The 20,500-nt window shown below is 54.2% G+C and overlaps 1 protein-coding gene across 1 annotated transcript in view; it reads right to left on the reverse strand.

Annotated features, from left to right (window-relative positions):
* IGDCC3 (immunoglobulin superfamily DCC subclass member 3) overlaps positions 1–14,596 on the reverse strand; it is a gene marked incomplete at both ends in the record, with an annotated part of 79,166 nt that extends 64,570 nt beyond the window's left edge. The window contains 2 exons of the mRNA XM_084293547.1: positions 6,427–6,732; positions 14,530–14,596. Of these exons, the coding sequence (XP_084149673.1) occupies positions 6,427–6,732; positions 14,530–14,596 (373 nt within the window). The remainder of the gene's footprint in view (positions 1–6,426; positions 6,733–14,529) is intronic.
* Positions 14,597–20,500: the final 5,904 nt, after the last annotated feature.

Below are 20,500 nucleotides of genomic sequence, written 5' to 3' on the forward strand. Positions count from 1 at the left end.
TTTGACCTCCTTTTGCCTCAGTCAACCCAACTGTAAAATTGGGTTTAAAGCAAGAACCTCTCTGAAAACCATATGCCGTGCCTAGGAGGAGCGGGAGCCGCTTCCCTCCCCAGCAACGGGGCTGCGGCCGCGGGCAAAGCCAGAACTGGTGTGGAAGAGCCAGGATCTGGCAAACCTCGGTGCTGGGGAGCTCGTGGACCAGTTCCCAACCCGCAGTCCTGGGGAAACTGCTCCGGTTCCATGCAGGGGCTCACCTGAGAGAGGGCATTTGGGAGGATTGCCTTTGCTCATCTCGCCGCTGCACCAAAAGACCCCAAATATTCGAAAAGCGGCTCCCCAGCATCCCAATCTCACAGCGGGCAGCTGCGAGCTGGGATCAGCACCAAACACACGCCCTTGACAGAATCATTTATCTTTCTCTATGCTTTCTATGTCCCTTTATTTATTTATATTTCTGTTTTCAGTAACTCGGCTACGGGCAGGCCCAGAGCTCTGGGGCAGCCGCAGCGCCGCAGCCCTTTACCTCGCAGGCACCCGCTGCAACCCACAAGACCAAGAGCATCGATTTCTCTAGCCAAATACCCCCACAAACCAATTCCTACTCCCAGCCTGGCCAGCAAAGGGCAGCAAAAACCCAGCCCCCAGCACCAACCCATCCCCGCGTTCGCCTCCTGGCAGGCACACAGGGAAGCGAAGGCGCCGACGAAGCGCGTCCCCATCAAACGAGGGTCCTGAGCAAAGGGGAAACAGCAGCAGCCTGCCCCCAGCTGCAGTTTGCACGCAGGGGGGGTGCACAACCAGCTGGTGTGGGGGTGTCCGTGCCCACCCCGTGGCCAGCAGCTCCCCTGGGACCCCCGGAGGGCGCAGGGGATGAGCCGGGGAGCGGGCGCGCGCGGCGGAGACGTCAGAACTTCCTCAGCTGTGCTCCCGGAGTTAATTGAGACAAATAACTCAACAGTGCTGCCATTAATGAAATTCTTCTGATATATTTCCCCTGAGCTTTCCGTAAATGACTAAGTGACATTGCTGCCTGCAGTGCAAACCCCCTCTTATATGAGAGATAACGCTGCCGGAGCGGAGGCTGGCGCGGCCCCGCTAGGAGCCCGGCGGAGAGGCGCAGGATGATATTTAAATAACTCTCACACTGCTCAGAAACGAGCAGCCGAGAGAAATATGGCCTTATAATGTGCTCGCGTCTCAGGATGGCTGCTGGCTGTTCCGCGCCGACACTGAAAGGCAGCGGGTGGTAAGTGACAAACTCTTTTAATCCCCCAAATCGACTAAAATTTCCAGCCAGATCTCTCCGTTCCCCCCCGCCGGCGGCTCCTCGGCTCGTGCAGTCGTTTTGCAGCGCACGCAGGGCCAAATGCTGCAACAGGAGGGATGTGAGAGGCAGCGGCACGGCAGCCAGCGTGTCCTGGAGGCAGCCCAAAGGGCTGATGGAGAGAAATAACCCACTCGTTTCCCTCCCCTGCTAGCCTCTCTCTTTTTGCTTCGCTCCATTTTTATTATTTTTTTTTTTAGTAATTCCTCATGGGTATTTCTTCCCCTGGGAACCTCTGCTACAAGCCCATGATGTGCTCTGGGTTTCCTGAGAGCTGGGAGCATCCAAAGCACGGGCATTAGGCAGAGAAACACCACTGGTACCAGGCTAAGCCCCGCTGCTCGGGCTCACTCCTCAGTATTTGAGAAGAAAGAGCATGAAACGCAAAGAAAATGGGGGAAAAATAAATACAAATTTTGATTGTGGATGCGAGAAATTTGGTGTGCAACAACACCAGGGGCTAAACTGCAACAAAGTGCAAGTGAACATCAGCCCTGAGATCCTGGGAGTGACACGAGCACAGCTCCAGAGCAGCACCTCCGAAGCATCCCTTTACCTCCAGCACGTGCCTGGCGCCGCTGGGACCTGTCCTCACAAACCCACCCCGTTGCCAGCTGTGGAAAGGGGTTCCCTCGGTGGAAGCAGGAGCACGGGGCAGGGCCGTGCTGTTTGTCCAGGTGCTGTGCGTGCAGGAGCAACCAGCAGCAAACGCCGGGCGCTGGCGGCGTGACTTGGCGGTGGGAGCTGGGAGCCCACATCCGAACAGTGGCACTGCCCAGGAAATACCTCGGGGACAACTCCGGTGCCACCTTTTTTAAAACCTTAATTTCAAATGCTAACTTCATAATGAGTGGAACAAAACTGTGTAAAAACATTTCCCACTCTAATCCCGGTTTGATCCCCCCAGTATGGCCTTCTTTTGTAATTACATCCCTTTGTGATCTCGCTCTAATGCCTTGTATTGTGACCCATAAAATAATCAGCCCCCTTTGTCTCTCCCTAATCCTTTTAGACTTCCTTCTTGTCTCTACACTCTTATAAATGCTGCCATTATTTGGGCTCAGCAGCTCTTCCCACCACCCCGGAGCCTGGAAAGGGGGCTGCAGGTTAAACCCTGAATGTATTGCGCGCGGAGGAGCTGAACCGCTGGGAAGATCTCGGCTGCTTTAAAATCCCCGCGATCCCCAACCTCCTCCCCTCGCCGGGCAGCTTAGCGAGGGAAAACAACTCGCAGGCATGCATATTCAGCAGACCTGCCCCCTTTTGATATTTTCCAAATGGCCTCGAGACCCTTGGCCTGGGGGGTGCGGGTTGGTGTGTTTGCAGGGAGAGCCCCGGGATGGGGGCTGCGGGGAGATGGCAGAGCTGAGCCCCTGTCCTGGGGGAGGCCAGGGATGGCCTCGAAATGTGCTGGGAGGGAATGGGATTTGGGGCAGGATGAGGAAGGAGAAGGGAATAAAGGAGCAGTGACAGGCACAGGGGATGTGTGGTGTCGAGCAGGGCTATGGAGCAGTGCCCTGTGGCAAGACACAAGAAGGAAAGCGCCTTTATTGCCAGCCCTGACTTCTCCATCCTCACTCTCACATCCCGCAGTATTTCAGGTACCAGCAGGCTTGGTTTCACCAAGCTTCATGAAATATCTCTGGATCTAAGCCACACAAATGACTTACCTCCCTTTATTTTTTTTTAATAGCAGCGGATCAAGCGGTGACAATCGCTGCTCTCAGGCCGGACGCGTGCGGAGCCTGACCCGAGAGCCGGTGTGATGGGGATTTCCAATTAGTGGCAACTGCTCGTTATTGAGTGATAGAATCAATGGGGCCGACTCCACCGGCCGGGCTGTGATTTATGAGGATGTGGAGCCGGCTCCGTCGAATGACAGCATTGGCAGAAAGGCTGGAAATGCCAGGAGGAAGAGCAGTTGGGGTGGAGGAAGGCTGAGTCAAGCAAGAGGTGGTGAGGAGAGGAGAAGTGGCTGCATTTTGGGGAGCCCCTCTTCCTAAGGAGCGGACTGCAGTACTTACTGAGTTGCCACCTGAGAAGACGCTGCCTACCAAAGCGATTTAAATTAAGACAGCTCAGAGTTGTGAGAAATTATGAAACTGCCATCAGGGAAAGGTCTGCGTTCAGTAACCTGGTCGGATCACAACAACACACAGCGCTCCACCGCCTGCTGACAGCACACCAGGGCCCGAACAGGCACAGGAACAGCCCCAGGCAGCACGTCAGGCAGAGGATGGAAGTGCCAAGGGCTTCTGCTCGACTCGGTCATGCACATGCTGCTTGCACACTTGTTGAAAAGGAGGTTACAGGACACAAAAATATCATCAAGGTGTTTAGCGTCTGGCCTGCCAAACCACAAACCAGCCAAGATCCACCTTCCTCCGCCGAGAATCTTCGATTACCAATGACAAAATACAGATATTTCCAAAGGACTGCAGTTCAGGAAATGTCACAAGCCAATTTCTAGCAGGAAGACTTTAAGAAGCGCCCGCTCCATGGGGAAACCGAGGCAGGAGAGCAACGAGACTCACCTAGGGCAGCGGGGGAAGCTGGGACTGCCAGCACAGGCTGTCCCGTTCCCCACCTCTCCATACAGCTCACCTACTGCTCTGGCAAAACTGCCCATTTTTGCAGCTCCACAGTTTCCAGATTGTGCCAAACCCGTGGCTTCCTTGCAAAGCCGAGCTAATTTGCCTGCCCCGTGCACACACGGCGAGCCTACACACAGCATCGTCTTCCAGTTAAATTCTGCTCCGCACCCAGCACCCGAGTACATGTGAAACATAAAAAAAAAATATATGATACCCAACCCGCATTTCCTGAATGCAAATATGTACATTCCTCCAAGCCGAGGAGCCGAGCAGATTATATTCCAGGCAATAACCCGAAGCCAGGGGCTGTAACGGTGATACGAGCCCCACAGCCTTTGAAGACAGCGAAAAGTGCAGCGGGGCTCTCGAGGGGCTCGGCTCCGTCAGATCCCTTTTATTCCGCAGTAGCACGGCCTTGATCAACTTTCAGGATCGTTGTTTGTGAAAGGTTTTTATTTCTCCTCTGCTTTTGTGTTCCGATGTCAGGCTCGGGGAGAAGAGCTCGGCACCGGGATGAAGTTTTACCCCAGTATTTGCTCTGCTCAGTGCTCGGGTTTTGGAGCCCACGGCTCCAATGTGATGTTCCCCTCGTCTCTAAAACGGGGATAATTAACCTCCTCCCCTTGTTTTACTCCCTTATCTGGAGCTGGGGCAAGGAAAAGCACTATGACTTGTGTGCAACCACCCCAAGACACGGGAGCTCAAGGGTTCAACTGTGGTTTGGTTTTGGGAGATCTCATCTTTGCTTGCACACATGCGGGGTCTCACCAGAGCCGTGCATTGCACACCCCACGACATCCCCTGTTCCAGTCCCGCTGCCAGCAGGTGCACGTGGCGTTGGGGCCAGGTGCCTGTGTTTGGCGCTGGCCTCGCCCAAACCTTTTCATAGGGATGGCAACAAACCAAGCCCGAAGCCAGCACAGACCCACAGGGTTTTCAGCACGATCCCAGTCTCAATTCGATTCACACGAAGCTACAAAAGGAAACATTATTCAGGGCCAGGCAGCACATCCCATACACACTGATGCAGGAGCCGAGGCAGCGGTATTTATCGACAATCCGTTCTCCCAAAGGTAACCCCTCTGGCTCTCCTGTCTCCTGTTCACGGGTCGGAGAAGCCTGGCATTGTGCTCGTGCATCAGCCAGCCCCCAGAGCCGCTCACCAAAAGCGCTCCGAGGTTTAGCGCCGCAAGACGGCCACGTTTCGGATCCAGCTGCTAATCTGGCACGGCCCCAAAGCCCTTGGCTCCCGGACAATGTCATTTCTTACCCGCCTGAAAAGCTAGGTTTGCAGATGGCCACTTCACGCGCTCGGGAATTGTTGCACACAAGGCCTGAAGTGTTCCCTTGGTGGGCTGCCAGCGGGCCCCAGCGCTGCAGGGAGCGGGACGCCGCGCTCCAAAGGGCCCCCCAGGATGGGGACTGCAGCCCAGGGACCCTGGGTCTGGCCCCAAACTTTGCTGTAGGTTTTGCACCGAACAAGCACGGCGTGGTTTGCAGGCACAATGGAAGTGGTGTAAGTGGCTTGCACACAGAGAAGAGCGGCAGTCGCCTCCCAGACAAGTCGGGGAGCACTTCAGTGAAATTTAATTTAACGAGCCAGCGTTTGGCCGGGTCTCAGGGCCATGCTGAACACCCACATCCCCGCTGAATATCAATCAAACCCAGCAGCAACTTCTGGTGCGATGCAAAAAGGGCTGGTGGCTGCCCCTCCGCAGCCTGCAGGCAGTCTGTGGGCAAAGCTGGCCACCACCACAGGGACAGAAGCCACCATGTCACAGCTCCTCAGCTCTGCCACCAGCCCCAGGACAAACTCAGCCCTGCAACCAGAGCTGGCATGGGGGAAATCATCATCAGATGACCCAAAGCAGCAGCGTTTCCAGGTGCAAGGGGCTAAGCCGGGCGCTGTGCAGGGCTGGAGTCGCAGCCAGCCCTGTAATTCTTCCTCCCCCACCTTTAAATTTCATTCCCTCGCTGACATTTTCATCTCTCTCCTCCTCCAGGCTCCCCCAGCAGACAATCTGTCTGGTGTTGTTAGCCTTGCCCCCGACGGCACTGCCACGCTGGGTAGTAAATAAGACCTTGCTGCCTCCACACTGCCTGTCTTAAATAACAAAAGGGAAGAAGCCGTGACCTTCAGAAGGTCTCTGCTGAAGGTTTAGGGTGTGCTGCCTGCCAAGCAGAGCCCGACTGTGCTGCAGAGCCAAGGGGCTTCCAAAACTACCGCAGGAGAGCCACGGACCATAGCTTATTTCACTCCATGACTTTACCGTAACTCACCCCTCCGAGACAGATTTACTGCTGGAAGCTGCCTTTTCGTTTTCTCCCCCCGAGAAGGCTGATTAGCTCTTCTTCCACAGCTGGACAACCGCAGAGATTAGACGCCAGATCCCCGCGCCGCCTCCCTGCTCTTCTTTCTCTTCCCCTCTTCAAGCCTCCCTCCCCGAGCACGCAGCACCGTAGCAGAGCTACCCCAGGAGGTGCAGCTAGGATGAAACCCATACTTACTGGCTGCCTGGATCCTGGCTTTCCTGCTCACCACCAGCCCGTAGTGGTTCTGCGCCACGCAGTCGTACTCGCCTTCGTCCGAGGAGCCGTCCCCACGGATCCTTTGGAAGCGGGAGACGTAGAGCGAGCCGTTGGCCAGCACGAAGGCGTTCTCGCTGTCCACGATCACGGCGCCGTTCTTCCGCCAGGTGATGGTGATGGGCTGGATGCCCTCCACCTGGCAGTAGAGGAGCAAGGGCTGCTCCTGCACCGCCACGTCGTCGCTGGGCTCCACCACGAACGCCAGCTCGGAGGAACGGCCAAAATCTAAAAGGCAGGGAGGAGAGAGAAGGAAAGAGTCAGCAGCACGTCCACAAGACCAAGCAAGGGCCAACTGCTAAGGGTGATGATGGGGAAAACATTTTGGAATGACAGAAACCCTTGGGAATGTCTTGCCTCCCGAGGCTTTGCCCTCGAAATCTCAGTTATTGCAGGATCTGTACCAATAATGGGCAAAGCCTCGCCTCCCATCACACAGATACGCACTGATTTTCTTCTTTCGCCAACAAAATGCTTAAACACCGTGGCGTGTTATGCTTCACCTGGTCCAGCGCACCTTTTTAGGGTATAATTTGCCATACAGGCATAATTAGGCACCACAGAAGACGATGGAAAGGGAGCTGTTATTTAAAGATTAGCCCAAAACGCACGCTGACACGGAAGGCAAAAAAGCGACCGAGTAACAGGAGCCATACAAACATCCACAGGGTGTGAACGCAGGGATGGAGGCGATTTTTTTAATCAAAATGAGCAACAGAGAGAAAATTCCAGGAGAGTAAGGAAAGTAGGATTTCAGATGAACCCCCAAAATGCCTCTCCAAAGCTGCTCTCCTGTGCTACAGCCACCCACGGGTGGAGGCTTCCAGAGGTTGTGCCCTGTGGTAAAGCTTCTCCCTCATCCACGGGCTCCAGGGGACCAACTTGGGAGGAATTGGGCTGCTGGAGGACCTGGGGTGCACGTGGGCAAGGTCTTTGGGCAAGCAGCAGCCACAGCACGGCCTTGGGGTAACGGGGGAAAGCACAGTGGAAATAAGAGGGGTGAGAGGAGCCAGTTAGCCTAAAAGGAAAAAAAAAATAAATTAAAAAAAAGCCTGTCTTTTTGGCTCAGCAAACCCGGTGAGATTTTTTTCCTTTCTTTCCATAAACCCCCATCGCTTTCTACGGCAACTTAAATTGGATTACGGGGGATAAACACCGGGTGCAACCTGAGCCGGGGCAGATGGACGGAGCAGACAAAGGAGGCCGGGGCAGCGCTCGGCGGGTCAGAGGTGCTGCCAAGGTATGAGCCTGTGCAGGGAACGAGCAAACCCTGCGTGGTGATGGACACCTCCGGCACACGTTTTTTAACCCATTTTAGCCTTAAAATGTCAGGCGAGCTCCAGCCAGCTCGGTGATCCATCGCTCAATGTGACTTCAGGTTTTTTTTTTATGGGATAGCACTGGGGTCCTCTCTGCAAGGTACACTGCGGCCAGCACAAACCCACCAATTGCTCTTGTTTTGGGGTAAAAATTAAGGAATTAGACGAATGCTCCGCATTTTTCTGCATAGTGGCCAGAACCTCGACAGCACCCACCGTGCGGGGGCCCTGTTGGCAGGGTAAGGGCCCTCACCTCCTGCCTCTCCGCAGAGCCCAGGGGGGCTTCTGCCTCGATACAATTGAGCAGATTTCAGGATTTAACCGATCAGGCAATCAGGGAAAACCCCTAATGAGTTAAATGCCCCGTCTTTTCCCCCGCTCCCCTGGACTCTTAGATAAAATAGCTTATTATTAGATGTACGATAAAAGGAAGAATCAACATAATTACACGCCCTCCCCACAATCGCTGTCATTATAATAACCGTCATTAGGGCCCGTGATTGGAGCTAATCATGTTTACCTCCATAAACAGTCGCTCTGCATCCGAACTCCGGGCTGCTGGAGCAGCAGAAGCGCCGCCGCTCGTAATTAGGAGCGGGGCCCTCCGACACGCGCCCGGCACGGGCTTCCCACCCCAACTCCGGGCCAAGTTTCTCCTCTTCCCAGACAGTTCGATGCTGAAGGACACGGGGAGGACCCTTCGAAAGTCCTAAAGCTTTTCCCCGGCACTTTGCACACCCTACGTTGCATCATGAAGCAGATAGATCCTAAATTGCCTTGGACATCTCCGCTTTGGTCCTCAAGGGCCTCGGTGTCCCACTCTGCAAAGTTTGCAGGGTGCGGCGTCACGTTCCTGGAAATTTTCCTCAAAAAAGAGAAAAATTGAGGCTCTGGGATGCTGCATCACCCAGTGCTATGCACCAGGAGGAAGAGGAATAGGAAACTGGCCCACAAACCCCCCAACCTATGGTCTGTGCACAGCTGCTCTGGAGAAAACGGGGTGCAAGGCACAGTAGGAACTGGGCGCCTTACAGGTTCCTTCTCCCTTCCTAAACATCTCCCTGCAGCCCTTTGGCCCTAACCACGCTGGGAAGTGCCACTGCCTGGGATTACTCACACCAAAAATGGTTTTCAAGGACTGGGTTTCGAACAGGGACACTGAGGTTTGGCCTCCCAAGACTGGCACCGTGGGGCTCCAGGTCCCCAAGACGGACCCCAAACGCAGATCCCTGCCTCTGTGGGATGATGAGGGTCAAAGGGACGGGGACGGTGGCTGAGCACAAATATCTGATTGCAGCTAGCAGAAACGATGAAATTGGAAGTCAGTGGCACATGGAAACAGTAAAAGCACAATTCATTGCGAGGGAGAGGAAACCACTGAGGCCATGTGCGCTCACAGTGGCACGAGGAGCCCCGGCTGTGTACCCAAACCTGCCTCACCCCACACAACGTCCCAGGCACCTCCAGGAAGGCTTTGAGGCTCCCAGCACCGCCTGCCCGGCACAGGGGTGCCACGCAGGGACAGGATCAGCTCCTCTCAGGCTGCGCACGAAGGAAAATTGCTTCACTTCTGCAGCAGGACGGAGGGAGGAAGCGTTATGAGCCGTGACAGAAAGGCCACGAGAAAATTATTGGGATCCTCATCCTACAAGTCTCCTTTGGAGAAACATTTACCATCTCCCCGAGCAGTACAGTGTGAGGCTATACGTGCAAATATTTAACAAAAACTCCTGCCCCTATTGATCACGCAGACAGGCATACTCAGAGAAACCAATTAGCACTTGGGCTTTTGAACCGAGAGATTTATTTAGCGCTGAGAGAAAGAACTTGGAATTAATGGGAAGCTTAAAAGACACTTTGAAGTACATTTAAAAAAAAAAAAAAAAAAAAGTTTAATTATTTTTTACTTGACACTGTGATTCACGTTCAAAGCTTCAAAAGAACTTGCTCATAGCCTAGCATTGCCCTTTCCCATTCGGTTTTGGCTTCCCCGTCCTGGTCTCCTGCAAACACAGCAGCGATCTCACCGTCACAAAGAGCTCGAGCAGGACCCGGGCTCGTCCTCCTGCACCCCTCAGCCCCAGCAGCACGTGGGTCATTAAAACAGGACGTGGTGGGAGCAGCCAGGCCCTCGCTGCCCGTCCCAGCTCGGCGAGGAGCCGCCAGCAGCCCCAGCTCCTCTCGCATCACCCCGACATCCTCCTGCAAGCGGCCTCTGGCGGGCAGCGGGGTCGTGCTCGCCCTCTCCTGATTTACCGTGTTTGTTCCCAGCGTCACGCGGCATAAATCAGCAGCGAGCCGCCGGCAAGCCCGGCCTCCACCAAGGTCCTGCTGCAATCAAAAGCACAAGGAAGCAGCCCGAAATCTCCTCCAGGCTGACCCAGACCCTAAAGGAGAAGAGCACTGCAGAGAAGCGCGAATTGGCTCTTTAGGGCATCCAGAAAAATGATAGAAAAAGTTTTCTAGCTCCGATTATTTTAGTCCCTTTCCTTTCGGACAGGGGTTATACGGAGCGATTTGTCCATCAGGGCGCAGAAACCACATCCACTCGCGAGGGGATTGCAGGGGGCTCTGTGAGGACAACCTCCCTCTCGGCCACCTGATGCCGAGGTTTTAACAAACGCAGCCCGAAGAGGCAGAGAAACGGCCCCAAATAATTTTCAGATGTTTGAGACCAGACCGGGCAAATCCCAGGAGGTCGCTCGTTAAACACGGCGCGGAAGCAGGAAGCCTTCCCAGCACAAAGACCCCTTTCCAGGACGAGCTGCGAGCCCTCGTGGGCTCCCCCGGCCCTAAATCAAGCCGGGAGAAACCCGTCGGTGAGGCTGCAAAGGGCACGGAGCATTTTCTGACGGAATTGCCCACGGTAGCTCCGTGCACGGCGAGGCAGCGGGGCAGCAGCCCCAACGTAGGACGCGTTGTTGTTTGCATTCCCCACGTGCTTCGCAGCCCTGACCAGATCACAGCCTCACCGCAAAGGGCATCAGCGACACAAATACGGAGCAGGAAAGCGCCGCGTGCGCCAGGATGGCCAAAAAAGTGGCCGAGAAGGGAAATGCTGTGTGCAGGGCTGGCGCCCCGCAGCCAAAAATCACATCGCCCTGGAAATTCGGCTTGAGTGCTGGGGGCAGGACTGCCTGGTGAGCAAGGGAAGGAAAGGCAAGGTCCTTCTGGAGGAAGAAGAGTTTCTGTGCACGTTAAAATCTTTGAAACTCTCAGCCAAGGGATTCCAAGGCTCCCAGCTCCCTCCCTTCGCTTGCCTTTCCCTCTGCCCCGTCACCTCCCGTCCTGCGACTCGGAAGCACAGGTCCCTGCCAGCTCCAAAACCAGAGCCTTCCCCAGGCAGCTAGCTTCAAAACCAGAAGCAAAAACCTGCTAGCTCCAAAACCAGAGCCATCCCCTTCGCACTTCTCTCCCGTTTCCTGCACATCTGGGTTTCAAGAGGCAAAGATCCTCGTGCGACAGCATCTTTGCACGCCACCCGCCGCAGCCCGCGTCCTCCCGGCTCGCGGCGAGCTTCACCACGTGCCCAAAAAAACAATAAAAGGGCAGCAAATCCCCGACTCTGCCTTAAAACTCGGGTTTTAAATTTCCACCGCGGGAGCGGGGCTGGGTTGTTGTTAAGGGACCGGGCTCCTCTCGAGCAGAGGGCGCGACGCAGCAGCGACATCGGAGATAAGAGCGAGGCCAGCGCGGTGCGCTCGCCCGCTTGCCTCTCTTTTCTCTTAAAGTGCAATTATTGACATGTTCGCCTCCTTAACCGTCCGTTTTATATGCTCGCCAACGACTCCTGAACATGTGTAAACAATTATTTTTATTTTCTTGCAAAAGCAAAATGTTGCATATTCTTTTGGATAAGCGGACCCGGGTAGGTTTTCATGAGCCCTGCTACGTGATTTATTGGTTTCGAAACTCTGTAAAACTAAAAGCTCCAGGAAAGTTCAAATAAGTTTGTGATTTCAAAGTAATTTTGGACGGACTATTCCTGTTCCTGCCCGACGTTATTGATGTAGATGGCGATTCCTGATCTGCAGAGGGGGGCTCCTGCGTTGTTTGGTCAGGTCAAATAAAAGGACAATATCCGGGGGCAGAAGCCCAGGGGCGCAAAGCACGAAGAAATAAAGGCTGGGGGAAGGGGGCACGGAGGAAAGCATCTTCTGCCTCAGCCCTGTCACAGGCTAGGGAATGAAGCGTGAGCTCTGCTCCAGCACCGTGACACAGCCCCGCAGGAGGAGGGAAGCCACAGAAAGTTCACGCAGGCAGAAGGGAAGGCGAGAGGTTTCCTCGTCTGCACGCACGCCGTGAGAGCGGTTTTGCAGCTCTCTGCCCAAAGATTCTGCTGCTGAGCTGCTCCACGCTGGCCCAGGGCAGGCTGGTTGCACCGGGATGCTTGGCTAAAACCAGGCTGGAGCAGGAAAGAAGGGAGGGGGACCTGGGCTGTCACCGGGACCGGGGACCCCCTGCCACCGCCACCTCTTAAACGAGCACGGGATCTCGTGCCGTGCCAGCGCAGAGCCTAACAGGTCATCAGAAGAGGAGCGACGTGATTAGCTCAGGATTTTCAAGTCCCCGTGCCGGGGGGTGGCAGGGAGGACGGGGAGGGGACCAAGCTGCCCCCTCTCCCTTTCTTTCGGGCGGCTTTTCAGTGCTCCCAGCGGGAAGCTTGGCGGCGGTGGCCCCGGCGGACGCGTGCGCGGCGGCGGCACGCTCGCACCCGGCACCGCTCCCCCAGCTCCTCCTGTCGAACCCCCCCAAGAGAGGCAGAGCCCAAAAGCGGGCTTGAATTTCATACAGCAGCTTTGAGCTTTCCTGGGGAAGCGACGCCAGATAACCTCTAGGTATACAAATTAAAAAAATTGGGGGTATTATACCAGGTTAGAAGATGGCAATCTTAATTTTTACTATTTTTTTTTTTTTTTGAATCTAGAAACAAGAGCACAGAGCCACGCAGAGCTGGAATTAGTGAAAGCTTAGGGCTTCAATAATTTAGAAGTTAAGCCTACTTAAATATAAATGACGACGCTTAATTCCGAGGCTGTTACTGAGCAGAGCCGGGAGCCTCTGGTATCCCTGTGCCTGCCTTTGAATGCCGGGCTCAGCAATAACAGACAAAAGCTGTCCACTACCCAGAACAAAGAGCTCCAGGAAATTAAAAGGGAAAAAAAAAAAAAAAAAAAAAAGAAGAAAAGAAAATAGTGTCTCGCTGCTGAGCAGCTCCCATGCCTGTGCTTCGGGAGAGCCGCACGGGTGGGAGCTGAATGCCACGTCCCGAGGAGCAGGGCAGCGAGCATCCTGCATGGACAGGGACAGCACCCGTCCCCAGAGCACAGGATCTGTCCCCATCCATCCCCAGAGCACAGGATCTGTCCCCAAAGCACAGCATCCATCTCTATCCGTCCCCATCCGTCCCCTGCTCCGGCGCCGACATCGGCGCGGGGGCTTCATTAAATGCAGCAGAGCCCACAGACACCGTTACGCTGCCGCTAACCGCACCTACGGTGAATAAACCCATCGAGGGCAGGGGGGGAAACCTCAGAGCAGAAAAACTTTCCAAGCTGAGCCAAGCGGGTCGGCAGCAGGGCCAGAGAAACACCCCCCGAGCCCGCAGCCGCTGCCTTGCCCAGCGGCAGCGTGAAGGAGCACGCGGGGCAGTTCCCACAGCAGCAGGCACGCACTCAGCTCATCCAAGTTTTGCTTTCCAAACCTCCTTCTCCCCACCTTTCCCCCCCCCCAAAAAAAAAAGCAGAGCAATCCCTGGCCAACTTCTATTCCCCGAGTTTCACCAGCTGCCACGCAGCACGTGGCGAGGTTTATTATGGGAAGAGCCCCCAGCCCCGTTCCTTAAACCCCCCTCGTAGCAGGCAGCAAACCTCCCGATTCATTAATCTCACGCACACTTTCCTCCTTCTGACCCTGCTGGGCTGCTCGTAGGGTTTTAAAACAATTCCTGCTTTTCTTTATCAGGCTGCTAAGCGGAGAGAGAGCAGGAGGCACGGGAATATTTCGCTACAGCACAGCGGCTGCCTCAGCATCCCTCTCCGATCAGCCCTGTACTTAAGCAGGGCGAAAACACGGCGATTTATCAGCAGGGCTGGTAGATCTGGGGGAAAAAAAATCCCCTTTGATGGTTTTGTAGCTCAGCCTTGGTCCGGTGGATGGTGTCACCACAGGTTGGGGCTGAAGGAGCGGAGCCGGGCGTTACGTGAGAGCTCGATGCTTGGAGGTTTGGCAGCTCGCAGCCCAAAATCCCTTGGGCAGCCACCACCTCCCGCTGCTCAAGGCGGCTCATCCAAGCGGGCACCGTCTCCAATGGCTTCGTGTGGGCTCTCCAAGCACGGACCCAAAGCCAGGCCAACCCCACACAACCTCCGCGTCCCTGCCTGGTGGCTGAAGGCAGCGCGGTCCCCACAGCCGCCACCGTCACCCACCAACACCTCACCCACCCGGGGCAGCTTCCAGCAGGGGTGACCCCATCCCACAGGGGGATGCCACGGGTGACGAGGGGCTGTGGGGCACCTCCACGCTTCACCACCCGGAGCTTTCGGAGCCCGAGGCTTGGCCCCACCGGGTTGGGACCCAGTGGGTTGGGACCCCAAGCAGGGTTTTGGGTCGGGGCTGCGCGTGGGGTGGCCCCGCTGCCCGAAAGGGGACGGATAGACGGATAGATGGATCAGTGGGGATGGCTCCCGGTTCCCCAAGCCCTTACCTCCGCGGCAGGCGAGCAGCAGCAGCCCCAGCAGGCAGGCGGGCAGCGCGGAGCCCGGCGGAGCCATGGCATCCCGGGCGGGCTCGCCTCCCTGCGCCCCACGGGGAGGGAGCAGCCGGGGCGGGAGGCGAGGCGGAGATCCTCCCTCCTTTCTCAAGCGGAGGGAGGAGAGGGGGAGAAAGAAAAAAAAAAAAAAAAAAAAAAGGGTGAAAAAGGCAAAAAGCGGATTTCGGAGCAGCTCCCCTCCGTGCGAGCACGCCGCCGCGCCGGGCGGGCGGGCGGGCAGGGGGCCGGAGGGGCGGCGCTGAGGGAGCGGGGCCGCCGGCGGGCGGGGGCGGGCAGCGCCTTGCGCCATCTTGTGCAGCCGCCCGCAGCGCCGCGATGGGGCCGGCCGGGATGGGGTTGTCACGGCTCAGGGGCTCTCAGGGCTCTGGGGATGTCCCTCCCGGCCGGGGGGAGGCAGCAGTCGGTGTCAGTGAGGGGTGTCTCAGCACCCGTCTTGTGGGGACCCCTCGTGGGTCTCCCCCTTGTTAGCTGCTGCAGGGGTCTGCCCTCATGGGTGTCCCCTCACCAGAGCTGCCTCACGGACATCCTCTGAGGGATCTTTCCTCATGGGTGTCCCCTCAAAGGACTCTTCTGAGGGATCTTCCCTCATGGGTCTCCCCTCAGAGGTCTCCCCTCAACCCTGGCCCCTTGCTAATCTCCCCTCATGGGTCCCCCATCACCATTCTCCTCTCACCAGAGCTGCCTCACGGATCTCCTCTAAGGGATCTTCCTCATGGGTGTCCCCTCAGAGCTCTCTTTTGAGGGGTCTCCCCTCATGGGTCCCCCATCACCAATCTCCTCTCACCAGGGCTGCACCATGGACCTTCTCTAAGGGGTCTTCCTCACATATCTCCCCTCGCAGTTCTCCCCTCACGGGTCCCAGCTGTTTAGCACAGGCTGTGCTAATGGCAGGGGCTGTTTTCCTCATGTCTGCCTCAGGGTCTCGCTCCTGCTTGTCACCACTCAGAGCGACCCGTTGTTGGAAATGGTGACCAGGACCAAGGCAGAGGGTGAGGGCAGGGTCCAGCCCTGCAGCCGTAGCCATTCCCTATTGCGGTTACCCCACTGGCCCACGTTCTCCACAAACACAACTCCCTGACATCATCAACAGCAGCAAAATCATCCCTTTGATGACAGCTCAAAGCCTTTTGTGTTGTTTGAGGGGAAAAAATATTAGAGTTGGTTGGTAACTCTTTTCTCTTTTCAGAACAAAACCAGAGCTTGATGTACCAGGTTGCTAACCCTGCAAACCTGTGCAGGAGCCTCATGAAAACCTTTTGCAAAGACAGGCAATGCATGGCTCACTCTGAGCGTGGTGGAGTCAGCTAGCGAGGAAAGAAGACGTCACTGCATCTGCTCCACATTAAAGGTTTGCTCATTTAGGGAAGGAAGAATTTGCTCTGGGCTGAACTGGCTCTGTTGGCCTCTCGGTAACATCTGAATTTCTGCGCTGTCCCTGACCTTTTGCACAAACTCTGCTCCTGTTCCCCAGCTGTCTTCCTGGCTGCCACCACGCAAGCATTTATCACGAGCAGCCATTGTGAGCTTGTAGGGACTCCACCAGCATGGTGAGCAGGCTCCAGAGCCCAACTGGCCCCAAGGACAGCTTGTCAGGATCAGTAACTCCAAGAGAAACAAAGCACAGTGTGCTTTACAGGGCTTGTTTCCCCCAGGAACCACAGATTTTGGATGCTTTTGTTCCTATGCATGGGCAATACCCTGTGTGGCAGTGGCAGGACTCAGGAGCAGGGGCAGATAGCTACCTCTTCAGAGCATCTCTAAATTCAGCCCACGTTGTGCAAATATTATTAGTGTCAATTTCAAAAGTCACAGGTGTGGTTCTGACAAACAATGGGACTCACCTGATATTTTGGGTGGGACGAGGTTTGGGACTCACCATGATATTTTTTTTAAATAAAAATGCAGGTTTGGGGCTCTTCTTAGACTTACTTGAGGACAGGAATCTGGAGCACTCACGTTTTTCTGTGCTCCTCTGTAAACTACGAAGGCTAAAAAGTTGCTTTGTATTGGATGCAGGAATTTGTTTGTCACACGGTGAGCAGAAAGAAAGAAACTTTTGAAAAACAGCAGAGCTGCAGCGTGGAGGTGCCCAGCCTGTGCCGAGGCAGTGTGGGGTCCATCCCTCCATCCTCCCTCCTGCAGAGGGGTCCATCCATCTGTTGACCCTCCCCACAAGGTTATCCTCCATGAGAGCCAGCCTCGCGGGGCTTCGCTCACCCCTTGCTCAGTGAATTTCCATTAGCTCCAACATTGCTCCTGATTTACACCAATTAATTGCAGACTGAGGTCCCCAAGACACCATTAGTAGTTTCAGAGGATGAAGCAGGAGATTAACCTGTCTGAATCCACTCCATTTATTATTCTATGTGTAATTGTGGCTTCCCTGCCTGCTAACAGCCTGGGAGCTTTTCACTTACGTACACACACGTGGGGTTTTAGCATCTGCTTTGTGGTCAGTATTGGGAAGAGGAGCCAAAATTGGGGCACCCTGCAGCACTGGGACATGCTTCTGGAAGCCGCTTTTCCCAGTGGAAACCCTTTGGCATCCAGTCTCAGGGCTGGGACCAGCCCTGGCTGTGCGACAGAAGTGTCATCGCTGCAAAGAGGCGAGGAGATGGCGTCACCGTCCGTCCTTGGCGAGACCTCTCTCCCTTGGGCATGGCTGTAAAACACAGCGGGGGGGCACGCTGCTGTTTGGAGAGCCTGGGAGAGGCTTTATAACCACTAAGGTACACATCGCTCCCAGCCCAGTCGGTATCCAGAGTGCGATGGGAACAGCTGTGGAGCATCCCCGGCCACCTCGCTGCAGCAGGGCACGTTGCCTCCCAGCCCCTTGCTGAGCTACCTGAGACCACGGGAGCCTTGAGCCCAGTATGAGGATATTGCCAGCTGCATCACAGCACGGCAATAAATACTGCCAAGGGAATGAAATGCAAACAAATCTCTTATCTCCAGTCCTCCGTAGTCCCAGCTCCCCTGTAACCGCTCTGTCCAGCCGTCCCTCTGCTCTGTTAATCCAGGTGCTGCCCCACCGTGCCCCCTCGGCAGCCTCCTGCAAGCATCACATGCTGTGAACTGAGGTGGATGTGGGGTGTGTGCAGTCATAACCCCCAAAAAGGTCCTTCCTTGCTCGTTACCTGTCATTAAGAGGAAAACTCACCAGAGTTGGGCAGTTTGACAGAGTTCCCTGTAACCACTATCAGCGAACACTATGCTAAGTGCAGATTTATTACCTCTATAATGCAGATAAAATGAGATTTTATGGCCCCGTAGTCCTGGCAGCATAAAGCAATAATGGAAGCCATCTCCTCAAGTAGGGAATGCATCCTAGGAAGAAAGGGAGATGCATGGGAGGTTAATAGTGTGTCCTCAGGCACCGCCAGACATCTTCTTGCCAATCTTGCTGGACACAAGCCACTGAGTATTTAACCTACTGCACCATCTAGGAGAGGTCTCACCATTTCTTTGCTTGATGCTTCTGCTTATTTTCCCCATAAAAATCCACAACGAGACAATGTACAAAACTGGACTTGTTTTTTTTCTTCTAGGAATCAGTTCAACAGTTGAGAAATGAGTAAGCATTAAAACCACATTTCCCAGGGCCCAGCCGCTCCAAAGATACAAGACGAGCCTTCAGCAGCAACTTGCTCTCTGAGAGCTGTAACAGACTGACTCCTGAGACAAATTCCACTGTTTTTTAAAATATTTTATTAATAATCCATTAGTTAAGGAATATAAGGACAATGTCTTCTTACACTTTAACACTAAAGAGTATTCGTGGAGTAAGAACAGTCTCTGAAGAAAGAAAGTTATAATTAAGTACAGCATGGAACCAAATACAGACACAATCTTCAAACAAGATCAAGTTCTGGTTACACGTCCTTATGCACTGTGTAGAAAGTTAAATGAAATTTAATTTTAAAATATTATCGAGGGAATACAGTAACAGAACGAGATGGTGGATTTCTGCTGGACTAAAGCCCTCTTTTCTAACAAGGGTATTGATTAGAAAAGACAAAATGATCCCTTCAAGACATCTATTTCTAATGAGACCAAGAACATGTATAGCAATGTACTGAAGTGGTTGTTTTCTTATACAGCATGTTTCATGGGCTGACCTCAGGATTATTAGGCTAGTAACATAAAAAAAAAAAACTCTCAGAACCTAGGTTATAAGTTATCTGATTTTAACTATTTCAACCAGAACTTTATTGTCTGTTAAGTAGGAAATCAAAGAGTGGAGATACTCAGCTGAGTCATGTATTTCATGTAGCAGGGATTTAAAAGAAGTAAAGGAATAAGAATTGTGACTCTCACAGCAGCATGGGAAATATACAGTTGTGTAGCCAAATGGCAACATTAATACTACAAAATTATGCCAGTGAGACAAATCTGACATTTTAACAATGTAAAACAATATACACCGGCAAAAAGCTGACTAGCAATAATCTTTAGTGTTACTGAAAGGAAGGGAAGGGGGAAGGGAGCCTGATGCGTAGGAACATATATTAAGTGTGATGGGTAATTAAAGGTATCAACAGCTTGAGTGTCTGTGAGAAATTTGCAAGAAAGCTACTTATTTCATGATAAAAAAATATATGCACTGGTTGCTTCAGCTTTACACGTCACGTGTGCACTGTCTGTCTTCTTCCATTCATTTCTAACCCAGTCCCACGCGTGCTCAGGACAGGAGGGCCCTGGGGCAGAGCTGCAGCAAACGAGGGCACCAAGGGCCCCCGGACACTGCATGGACACAGCGCTCGTACGGAGCCTCGCTGTTGGCATCTCTTGGTGTGAGGGAACGGCCCTGATTTCTGCAGCTGAGGTCTGACACTCCAGTCCACTGCCCCCACAGCGCCGGGACATCCAAATGGTGCCAGCTTCGTGCCCTGGTAAAATTCACTGGGGTGGAACGAGATCAGAAGCAGCTTCGAGGTGGGGACACAAAACTGTTTCTGTGGTGTGTAAGGAGAAGGGTCTGCTCTCTGCTCTCAGAGCACACAACTAGCGTGGAGGTTTCACGATCGGCCCCAGATGATCCAGGGGAATGCTGCCACGCCGTGCCTGCTTCAGTGACAGGCTGATCAGCAATGCTTACCCCACGGCTGTACCCCACTTTTTGCACATCACAGCTAGCAATGTGGCTTGTGCAGGGTCTGCTCTGTCACCGGGGAAGGACAACGACCCTTCCATAAAGCTAACAGCAACTCAGGCCCAGTCTCTCCCCCCACCCTCCGCAGCTGGGGCCTGATAGTGCCCAGCTGAGGGTTTATACCTCTGCAATTGCATCCGCTCCCAAAGAACTGTGAATTGCCCTCATTGCCTGCAATAACACTTCACTGCCTTATCTGCAGCCCTGCTAAGTCGTTAGTCTCAAAGTCTTGTGGCAGGGAGTTCTGGAGGTTAATTATGCACTTCCTCTGCCCAGTTATCATTTCTTGGCTTTCTAGCTCCATGCACTAGCTCCTGCCTGGCCTGCTCGCTGGCACTGCTCTCCAGTCTCCGTGCCACACACAGCCTTGGTGACTCTGAGACTCGGTCAGCATTTCTGAGACTCCTCAAGATACCAAGCACCAGCTGGAGCAACGCCAGCTGGGAATCTTTACCCTCTTTTTATCTTTTAACAAACAGCCAGATCTCTGAACCCTCAGGAAGGCAGAACATTTACCAAACACCCCATGAGCAGAATTAACAATCCTTATCACCCCCGAGGAGTCCATCTACAGTGTTCACAGTCAAAATCCATGACCCTGGAACAGGGCAGAGACAGGCTAAAGGCCAGCCAGAGGAGTTCACCCACCACCAGAAGGCTGGGCTGAGAGACACGGCAGCAGCAAGCCAACGGTGTCAGCAAGGAAGGGTCACAGGATGTCTTTCAAATGTTATCTCTAATAAACCTAGACCT

This window comes from Netta rufina (genome assembly GCF_964035555.1).
Source record: "Netta rufina genome assembly, chromosome: 11".
In the NCBI taxonomy this organism is placed as follows: Eukaryota; Metazoa; Chordata; class Aves; order Anseriformes; family Anatidae; genus Netta; species Netta rufina.